This window comes from Sinocyclocheilus anshuiensis, unplaced genomic scaffold (assembly GCF_001515605.1).
Source record: "Sinocyclocheilus anshuiensis isolate Anshui unplaced genomic scaffold, SAMN03320099.WGS_v1.1 scaffold1620, whole genome shotgun sequence".
NCBI classification, from domain to species: Eukaryota; Metazoa; Chordata; class Actinopteri; order Cypriniformes; family Cyprinidae; genus Sinocyclocheilus; species Sinocyclocheilus anshuiensis.
The window spans coordinates 835,325-847,019 of NW_015558680.1; the positions used below are offsets into that span (position 1 = coordinate 835,325).

The 11,695-nt window shown below is 39.0% G+C and overlaps 1 protein-coding gene across 1 annotated transcript in view; it reads right to left on the reverse strand.

Moving 5' to 3' along the window:
• The window catches only part of fgf14 (fibroblast growth factor 14), a 61,153-nt gene extending 53,484 nt beyond the window's left edge, over positions 1-7,669 (reverse strand). The window contains exon 1 of the mRNA XM_016477593.1: positions 6,459-7,669. Within this exon, the coding sequence (XP_016333079.1) occupies positions 6,459-6,651 (193 nt within the window). The 5' untranslated portion in view covers positions 6,652-7,669. The remainder of the gene's footprint in view (positions 1-6,458) is intronic.
• Between the last annotated feature and the right edge of the window lie 4,026 nt (positions 7,670-11,695).

An 11,695-nucleotide genomic window follows, 5' to 3' on the forward strand; every position in this document is an offset into this window, starting at 1 on the left:
CGCGGGGGCATGTCTCACTGCACACAGCACCAGCTGCAGACTTAACCACATGTGATTGACCCACTATAGACTTTCAGGAACAGGAGAAGGGCTTTTCCAGCATTTGTAAGCACACTCACACTGTTCACAGTCACAGGAAGGACTGAGAAAGTGCTGATATTACATTACATATTGTAACTACTAGTTTTATGAAATTCATGCTCTCTTCTACAAATGTTGCACATATACAGGTATTATCAGAAAGATATTGCAAGAATACAAAAATAATGTATATATATTAGGGCTGAGCCAGTCAAGTCAACTGCTGTCATCTCCCAGACAATTAAGTCAGTTGCAGCCACTTCTGAGACTGCAGAATCAACCTCCGTCCTGATATTTCTGTGCCAGCCAAGCCCACTCCAGTCATTCCAGAGCCAGTCAAGCCCGCTACAGTCATTTCCGAGACGGCCAAGTTGGCAGCAATCAAGTCAGTTCCAGTCAATTCTAAGTCTGAGTCAACTTCTGTCATCCACGAATCAGTCACTTCCACTTCTGTTATTCAAGAGCCAGTCAAGTCAACCATCAGCATCTCTCAGTCAGTCGAGTCAGTTCCTGCTACTTCTGAATCTGCAGTCAACCTCTGTCTTTCCAGAATCAGCTGAGTGCGCTCCTGTTATCCCTGAGTCAGTCAAGTCAACTGTTGTCCTTCAGTCAATTAAGCCTGTTCCAGACACTTCACAGTCTGCCAGGTCAGTTTCAGCCACCACTGTATCGACAAAGTTCACTGCAATTCCGCTTGAGTTGGCCGAGTTAGCTACAGATACTACAGAGGCGGTCAAGCACATAGTATCCACCTGTCAAAAGAGGAGGAAGAGAAGAGCCCGTTCTGTGCTGTCTACTGTCCTTCCTTCTCAAGTCCCAAGTCCTATAGTTCCAGAGGAATCTAGTCTAGTGAATTCTTCTAAACTGCCTGCCATTCATGTCAAGTCAGGAATGTGTGTACTTGCCAGTCATGTCATGCCCTCAGAGACAGTTTTTACCAGCCCTGTCATGTCCACAGAGACCTTCTGGGCTGTTGTCTATGCCTGCTCTCATAGCCATGGAGGCCGTTCCCAAGCAGCAAGTTGTTAGGGCCACAGACGCCTTTTCTGAATCTCTTGCCAGTGTTGTCATGTTCCTGCCAAACTATGAAATAGTATGAAATTCCTGAAAGTGAAGCTCCCGAGTCCACTCCAGTCCAGGAGCCCCCATAGCCTACTCCAGAGAGAGCAGTTCCCAAGCCTGCTTTAGAGGAAGTTGGTACAGAGCCCGCTCCAGAGGAAAATGTAGTTTTCAGGCCTGCTCCAGCTCCTGAAAGAGCAGTCGCAGAGCCCACTGCAGAGAGAGCAGTCCCAGTGTCTGATTTAGCCCCTGAGCACAGTCCAGTGTCGGTTCCAGCCACTGAGGATGTTTTTAAGTAAATTTCTAAGTCTGATCCTGCTACCCATATGGACATCCCAGTACCTGTCTCTGAGCCTATTCCCAAGACATCCCAAAACTCCTTCCCTGCCAATTCAGTCTTTGCCCCTAAATCTGTCACTGTTACCAAGCCCAGTTGGAAGTACAGACTAGTTAGGCCGTCCCTGTATCTACAGGTGCCTCCAGTCAAGTTCCCATCCCTCCCTTCCCACCCTCTGTGTTTCCTAGTTATGGTTCCCCAAGGCCGGCACCTCCTTGGTCAGCTTTGAACTTTTTGCCTGGTCCTGTTCCCACCCGTTCTCTGTGTTTTCTGGCCAGTTTGGGACTTCCATGTTTACATGTGTACTGTTATTATGTATATAAATACACACACATGCATGTATATATTTAAAAAATATATGTTATGTTTATATATAAAATATTATATTTATATATAATATAAATTATATATGTGACCCTGGACCACAAAACCTTAAGTCTAAGTCGCTTGGGTATATTTTTAGCAATAGCCAAAAAAAACATTGTATGGGTCAAAATGATCGATTTTCCTTTTATGCCAAAATCATTAGGATATTAAGTAAAGATCATATTCCATGAAGATATTTTGTAAATGTCCTACCGTAAATATATCAAAGTTTAATTTTTGATTAGTAATATGCTTTGCTAAGAACTTAATTTGGACAACTTTAAAGGCAATTTTCTCAGTAATTAAAAGTGATTTTTTTTGCACCCTCAGATTCCAGATATTCAAATAGTTGTATCTCGGCCAAATATTGTCCTATACTAACTAACCTATACTAACCTATACATCAATAGAAAGCTTATTTATTCATTTTCAATTTATAATAAAATTGACCCTTATGACTGGTTTTGTGGTCCAGGGTCACATATATATATTTAAATATATATGTGTGCATTTATATATACATAATAAATATACACAGTACACACACATTCTGTATATTAGGTAAACAAACTTGGAGAGCCGCTTCTGGGACGGTTCAGAAACGTGCTGGTATAATCCCAACACAAGCACTGACTAGAGCTGCTGCGATCAGCTCCGGTTCCCGTGTCTGAGCCGTGACGCCCCGCAGATTTGTGCAGAGCGGAACGCAAGTGAACGCAATCATTCCTTCCTCTGTACTACTAGTTTTACCGCGAATAAACATGACTGAACATCTCATGCCTCATGTAATTGCTCAATCAGTGTTTCAACCGCGGAAAGACATCAACAATACAGCATGGAAATAAAATGTCACGTAGCATTTAATTTACCTCTCTGTAAATAACAATGAATATCACTTCATATATCACTACATCGTAAAAATGTGGCAGAAATCAAACGCGCAAAACCGAAAATGTAATTTAGTCATTATAGGCGAATTTACATCAAGTTCAGTCATTTACACAGCCAAGGACGAGCACCACCTTACACTCAAGACTAAAGGAGGCGCTATGCACTTTCAGTCAGAACTAATTGAGTGTATGCAAGATTCATCAGACTTTTTAATGAGACTTAGCATAGAGAGAGATTAAAAGCTAGTTTCCACTGGTGGTCTTCCATTCCACTGAGCATTCTAATTGGATGCAAAACGTAACGTCCAAACAGTGTGTTGAACCATGTCTTGCCGGGAAGAATCTGTCAAATTTATATTTATCAGAGCACTGACTGAACTTTCACAGTGGATAAATGCAGAAGCACAAAATGACAATAAATACTGCAAAACAATCGCTTAATTTATAAAGACGGCTAAATGATTTCTGCAGCCTTCCTGGCTTACTACACTCTTTTAACCTTTAGTAACCTTCCACCTACTAAATTTATAAATTGAGTTTACATCAGGGCATTTTAGTAAGCAATCACTTCACAACCATTTTAATTTTTTCATGGCCATGGGACATAAAATGTCCTGTGGAGTAAAAAGGGTAAAAATTGCTACATGGCAGCACTCTGAGATGCAATCAAACAGATAACCTCTCTGTTTTGAACAAAGAGATTGAAAGATACACTTGTTTTTACCGGCTTGATGGAGACCTTTCATGTCTGGAGATGTTTTTCAGATTTTTTTCTGAGGTCATTGACATTAACAAACAACTCAGCCTCCTCATTTTATTAGAATCGTGCCATTCACTTATCAGACATGGTTGGTTAAAAATGTCAAATATATATATATATATATGTATATAAGTCAACTGTCAGTCAATTTCAATATCTGACCTATAGGGAGCCTTAATCAACCTTTATTCTGAGAAACCTATATGTCAGCCTAAAGTCATTTGCCGTTTTAGAACTGTTGTTTGCCAGATCGTATGATATGACCCCAGTGAGATCTCGGGTAAAAGCTAAAACACACTGTTCCACAACAACTGTCAGACTGTATAATGTACATTTTAGCTAAGACTTTGGTCACAGCTGACAGCATTGACTGGGCAAAGTCAACAGCCTGTGTCCATTCTGACATCTTAAAATCTTAAATTGAAATGGTATCTTACAAACCAAAGCAAGACTTTGTGTTGGAAAATCTTTGCTTGAAAATATTAAGACATTCATGTTCTCTTAGACACACATATATTACCAACTGCTGTTACTATTGATCCTTCATTCAATTTTGCCCTATAAGCAAAGAAATACTTTATGATCCCCAAAATTTGTCTCCTACGACACAATAATTACAAATAAAATGTACAGTGAGCATCCAAATTAAAAGGTTTCTTGGGTCTACCACTAGTGATATTTACACATTTATAGAATCCTCTAATAATCAGCATGATAATGTTGAATCAATACAAAATAACATATATCTCTGTAATGATCTGGTCACGCCAATGCCTTGTCAATAATAGCATTCTGCTTGAGAGTCTAGAAAGTCAGATAAATCAATATGAAACAGTATATAAGGACTGTTCCCTGTTTAATGTTTTTGGATGGTGTGCTGGCCAAATTATAAATCACAGGATTGAATTCCAAATGGAGGAGTACCTTTCTTCTGACAAATATATTTTGCCATTATTATCATCATCATTACTCATTTTGCCAGACATTTGACAAACCTAAAGGATGCTTAAAATACGCTTGAGCAAGTTTTTTTTTTTTTTAAATTACTGTCTTTTCTGATTTCTTTTACAACACCGCCACAAGGCAAAATGTCTGAGTTCATGGTCTGTAGATGCTTTTTTATACTCAGGGGAATATTCCTATTGTCTGCATGTCACGACAAAAGTCAGAGTTAAAATGGAGACAAATGTAGCATCTCACTGCCTTGTATGATGGGAGGCTATGCTCGAAGGCTATTCTCATTGTCCTTCCTGTGACCACTACTAAATTACCACCACTAAACTAACCATTATTTCTCCTGAGCACACAGTCTACATGTGAAAGAACCTAGGAGGGTGGGCAGGCTAACGCTCAGCTCCATAGAGCCCCTGGTCAGCCCTCAAGGCTGTGAAAATGCTCACTGAAGATTTTGCAAATCTATCTGCAATGGGAAAATAATGAGAAAAATCCCAGGGGGTGCTCTGTCAAAAGTAACTCAGGCAACAACGCAACAGGACTCAAAAGAGGCCATCCAACCTGCTGTGAGCACTGGTAGTCATCTTAAACAGCAAATGCTTAAAGACGCCTTAATATTTTCAATTTAATTGTAAATAGTGACAATGTGGGTAAGCTTGACTTACATGCTTTGTAAGAAGCTGCTTTCCCCCCAAAAAAAGTTAACACTGGGAGTGTAAAGGGAGGCCATGAGCTGTTCGCCATCTGTAATAAGATGGCCGTCACAGGTGCACGTTAGTCGAGACGTTGCAGGGCTAATTCATCACTCTCAGTTTCTCCTGGCAACAGCTACATCTTTTACTCACTACTTATTTGTGCAGGATTCCCCTCTGGACATCTCTGATAGATACCATGATATACAGTATGGCAAATCGCCACCTCTATTATAGTTTTATCAGACTGTAGCTCAACTATTGGAAAAGCTGCCGGCCTACAATGTTTTTTTTTTTTATAATTTCTGCTTGCAAGCCAAAAATGCACACACAATGCACACATATATTTTCTGGTTCTAAAAATGAGTATATAACCCTCGTGATTATACATTAACATATTATCTCAATGATATGTGATTGTCCTGAGCTGACTGTCAGTGTATAAGATTGTCTCTTGAAAAACTGCTAATCATTTTCTGATTTTCTGTAAAGCAACCTTGCATACTAGAACATTTAAAATTGCTATATAAATGTGACATATGAAAAAAAAAAGTATTATTGTTTTATTAAAAAATACTTACATTTAGAATAATTAATCTTTAGGTCACATCATAATTTCATTTTTCATCTAAACAGGTCTACAATACTGTTGGGGTGACAGAAAGAATGTTTTTATTTTAATCCTACCTAAACTATTGTTCCACTGGCATTTCTGTTAAGATAAGCTGTCATTGGATGTTGTTTACTGATGATGTGATAGCATTTTTTTCCTGCAACACGTTGGGCACCTGCTGCTTTACTTGTATTCATGAAACATGCCAATAATTCAACGTCAACACCTCCCAAGGGTACAGCAAAGATTGAGAGGTTGCCAAATCTCCGAATATTACAAATAATGCATATATATCTACCTTGAATCAAAACAATATCTAGCTCTGATATATGTGGCCTTTAAAAACGGAGAATTGTTTTGAGAATTATTTTGAAATTATGACGTACATACATTTAAGTTGAATACGTGGTCTCATTACTCAATTGTCTTATTACTGACTTCATTTGCGTAAAAAAAAAATGACAGATTTGCAGACTGATGGAAATAAGAACAGTCTGTCAAAGAAATCTGTCAAGACACAACACAAGTCTTATACAAACCCTATAAGCTATTTTCGTCAAGATAAACAGCAGCTCCATGCCACAAGTCCCTTGTTGTCAAAGCTGAATGTGAAAATGAAATGTGGGCGTATATTATCTCAAGACATTAAACATAGCATAGACTTCTTATGTGCACAATTATCGTTCGTGTACGGAACTTCCCACACCTTGTCGTCGAAGTCTGCGTTTCCTGAGGCCGAAGATTCGCACTTTGGAGAAGATGTCGACCAGGTTCCCATTGCAAAGCCCTTTATTCTTATTGGGGCTTTTTCTCCTTCTGTTGGTGGATGGTCGGTCTATATGCTGCTCCCGTGCCTGTCTCTTCTGGCGGATCAAACCGCTGGCAATCGCCGCTGCCATGTCTCAAAAACAGGGCTGTTGAACTCCTTACACACAAAGCACACACAACAACAACAAACCGCCCGATCGGTCTCAATTATTGTCCCATTTTTGCGACTGTTTGTGTGCTCTGCCCTCTGAAATGCACAGCTGATGATCAAAGATATCCACACATCACGACTGGAGAAATAAGACACTGAATTAGCATAATGAATACAAGGGTGAAGTGTTACTTCAACTGTCCGTATTTCACATGTTGTCCAATTTTCATTTCGAAGTCACGCGGCTCGCAGATTACTTTTCATTCCTGATTTCACAATGCTTTTCGGAAAATGATTATCACATGAGTTGCCCGGCTCCTCCGAAATATAGAATATGAAAATATATTCACGGCACGCCTGAGCGTCTCTCTGATCCGTCACTTTCCTTCCTTTATCTCTGACCCGGTCCTGGTAAAATTCAGCACCCTGGGCAGCGACGTCCACTCCCGGAGTCTGAACAAACAAAACGTTTTTCGTTCTGAGCTGTCAAGCGGAGAAACGCGACCACCTTCGTCTCCCAGGTGGAGCCCTGCGACTACACATATTCATATGTCTCACATATTTACCAAGTTTAGCAGATATCCACGCCAGTTCCGTTCAAACGTCCACTCATCTTGAGAATAACCGACGGCGTAACGACGGTGAGTTGAGGTAAGTTTGAACGAAGGTGTTTCTTGTTGATAAGGGATCTCCTCAGACGATCACTCCCCATTCAGTCTCATGTTCTAGGTCGCGTGGTTATTCAATAACGATGTGCGTTTTTTCCTGATCTAAAGCAGCATGTCTTCTGAGGGGAAAATGTAAGCAACACTGAGCGGCTCCGGTGAGGATGACGTCTACCCGGTGTGACAGGAACGAACAAATAAATAAACTCGAATAAAAAAGTATTTGCCCGAAGCGGGAGCATACAAATGCGCAGCATAAGTGCCAACGTTCGCCAGGAAAGAAAACGTATTCAAGAAATGCTCCTCGTCCTCTTCATCCTCCAGCTCGTGCTCATTTAGCGTATCCAAATGTTTGGAGCGAGTGAGGCGCACGCGCTCCCCTCCTCAGCCTCCACAGATCAACGGCATCAACAAGTCTTGACGACCACGCGCTTCCCGCCTCAGCCTCACAGATCGTCAACAAGTCTTAACGACAAACTCCTCCTTTGCCATCGTTTCCGAGACGTAAAAAACCCACCCTTCACTTGATGTCCATATAGATCTGTATTTTCTGTTTACGAGCTGAGAAGAGCCGATGACAACATTTAGATATTTAAAAATATATATCTAATAGAATTGACCTAATAATGTTTATAGAAGCTAGTTGGTAGGTGCCAGAAATATTTATAAATAAATATAGACATATAGAAATATATTCAGATGGCCAAATTTATAATTAGGCTATTCGAATTACAAATAACAGAAAAACACGTATTTTAAAGTGTGTGTATTAACGACAATCAAGCAATATGTTTTTTGTTTTGGTTTTTGAGACAGAAAGCCTGAGACTTAAATGTCTAAGAAATTAATTTCACTCAACTCCACCGACACGCCCCACGAGAGCTACATGAAGCAGAACTAGCTACATCACACCTCTGAGGTGCTATTGAGACCACCAGTGCGTTAGACAAACACACCTATGTAACGCATTGCATGGATGAGTGCCTACTTTTTGCTATAGGCCTACATTTATCTGTCGCCTGTTTCTTTAATCATATGGTAATGAGTGTTGCGATAAGGGCTGGGGGTGCTAATTTAATATCATGCCCCAATAACACCAAAATGAGTATTTTCTCATTTAGTTTAATATCACCAGAGAAACACAATCACAGAGGAGGAATAAAAAAAAAAGAAAAACTCAAGAGGGCCATCTGCTGTTTGTCGCTGCAATGAAATTCAGTCTTTCATCCCCCTGCTGTTTTTCAACCCCTTCCACTAAATTGGACTGGCAATGTAACTCTGGAGTGGTATTTCCAGACCAGACACTGCTTAAACAGATTAAAGGGAAAATACAAAAATATATGGAACATGCAATTAAATCTAACAATATATAGACCTACGTTACATGCATAGACTTTCGCAAAAGCCATTTTGCATTAAAATGGGGGGAAATTACCTTATTAGCATACCTGAATAAACCATACCAGCACGGATATACTAGATTGCTAAAATAATGAGAGCTTAAACTGACTGCATCATTGCCGGTGGAGCAGCCACTGCAGTTTGCGCATCCGCCAGCAGCGGACACTGTCAGCTTAACTATGTCTCTATTTATTTACAATAGCACAGACAGATCACTAGGTTTCATGACTAAGCCATTAACATAAAGACATCTATAATTCATTTACATTCAAATGTTAATATATTTGAAAATGTATGAATCAAAATTACTTTTTGAATGGCTTATATATGAAAGTTGTTAGTATATGCAAAAAAAAAAGACAAGCAGTAACGTATTAAAGCCTAAACAGAGGTATTACAGTCTAACATCACTTTGTGCACAGGAAAAGAACAAGAGGTTATGAAAAATTAAAAAAAAAAAAAAGTAATCAATGAATCTGCGGTACAAACTACTAAAAAAAAAGACAGAAAGGACATGCGTAGCGTATTTTGAGTTCCTAGCTGAGTCTCAGTACTGAAATGAATACAGAAATGGTTGGAAATTGATCTTTTCGCTTCAGAAGCATTTACTCAAAACAAAAGGAAGCGTTCAGACCGCAACTGGACTACACAGCAAAAACCCATGACAAAAAGACAGACCAAATAGGGAACAGGAATTTAAATTCTAAATCAACTTGCACACACAAGTGATTACTGTATGCCTTTAAAAAACGACAACTGCACTGTCATCAATATGAGAGTGTGCACATACCTACATGCTTTCTCCTTCTGAACGTATGAGACTCCATAGCAAACCCATTGCACATTCAGCCAAGGTAACAGCGCATTTCCCTGCCTGGCTGTCAATGACACGGCCCCATTTATAGGGTCTATACTCACAGATAACATTATTAGTAAGATCTGCCCCAAACAATTGCTGTTCAGCCAGCTGAGGCAATCTCTGAGGCTTCAGAGGCAAATTTTTAAATAACAATGTTTCACTTTGAACTTTTAATGATGATGAGCTGAAATGAACTATTTTGCTCAAGTTTACCTAGATTTTAATGTGGAGGCACCCATGCGAACACAACAGCACAGCTCAAAGATCATAAGAGAACAGATGTGTAATTCAGGACAAGCACTTTTGATGTAGAACTAATTAACTGCTACATAAATGTGTCAACTCCAGCCTCCCACGCTGTCCTCCACCTGGTCTTTTATGAACATTAGCTGACAAGATGAATGAAACATGAAAAGTCATTCTAGTAAATGCCATTCGATACAATACATGCAAAATCAAAGAGAATGGAGAGCTAGCCTTTAAAAAAAATAACATGAGATGACTGCAACTTCTGTTTAAATGCAGCGCTCTGAAGCTGTCCACATATTAAAGGGAAAGAGACGGATGAGATAGCAATGCCAGGGAATAAGAAATACAAATTCACCAAAGCCCAGTGGAGCGAAAAGAAAAGGAGAACTACATCTTACTTCAAGAAATGTCACAGCAGACATAGACACCGAATAAACAAGTCGATCATTTGTATCACTATGGAAGGCTTCAGGGCCGTCTGGCTTTTATTAGCTGTCATGATGACAGCAGTTGTAAATTGGACTTAACATCATATGCGCTGAGACAAGAGGAAAACAGGAGAATTAGCACTTTGTTTAAATCAAATTGTTTCACACTGTTGGGGTGGAAGAGAGAGCTTAATTTAATTCAGGAGATAGTAATGATGTTTGGTTAGTGTTGACATCTGGGTTTAATCGGCTTGGTGAAATGTCACCGTTCTGAGAAGATGATGACACTGAGGAAGACACTGAATGTGGTGGTGAATGTAGTGTTTTGCAGAGAAATCTCGCCATGCCATACTGTAATGGCTTAGGCTAATAAAGCAGACTTGAACAAATCACAGGATTAAAAGGAAAATGAGAAATGAGTTTTCTACGTAATGGCAGAAAATGACTTTCTCTCTCATATCGAGGGGGTTATTGGATATTAAAAGAGAGGCATTTGAAATCTCATGCTCTCATTTTCCTGATAGTTTCTTTTCTTCTGCTACAAATTTATAGACAGCTATTCTGAGTCATAAACAACACTAAAGCAATATTATTGTAATTCTGGTGATATTTTGTCTAAAAAAGATTAAAAGAGTATTTTCTGGATGACATTGCTATATTCCTCATACTATTTTGTATGCAGTATGTTTACTGTGCACAGTTTGAAAAAGTTCTGTCTGCATGGAAGGACCTACTACATTTGGCAAAATATGCAGTACACATGCAGAGGACACTGCGTGGGATTTTGTAGCCCACAATGCAGTGCACTCAACTTCACCTTTTACTTCCAATGTGATTAACAAACCAAAAGTAATATTAGGATTTTAATATCTTTAATTTTGAGTCACTATTTAATAAGACTGCCAAAAGTGAAGACATGTTTACACAAAACATTAAAAACACAAAATAATCATATTTTCCTATACTGTTTTAAACATTTATTGTTGCATTCTGTTTCTACATTTTTAATCTGTACATATTTGTCTATAAAAATTGTATGCAGTATACACTGCAAAATAAACTCTAAAAATGAATTTAATCTGACTGTATTGCAAAGAATACATCAAACCTGATTCTCTCACTTTAAGTAAAATTCAGAAACTGATTTGTATAGCTTGTATGTTACTCTGTTGTATGAAAAAGATCAAAGTGACGAGTCAGTATCTAAATCAAGCTAAAAGCCAATGTAAGGCGAGCACCTGTGATAAATCAAATTGCAGATTAATTAGACGAGAACAAAGGGGATCTAGCAAATCAATCAGTGGTGGACAGTAACGGAGTAGCTTTACTTCGTTACTGTACTTAAGTACATTTTTCAAGTATCTGTACTTTACTGGAGTAGTTTTATTTTGAGTAACTTTTACTTTTACTTCACTACTTTTA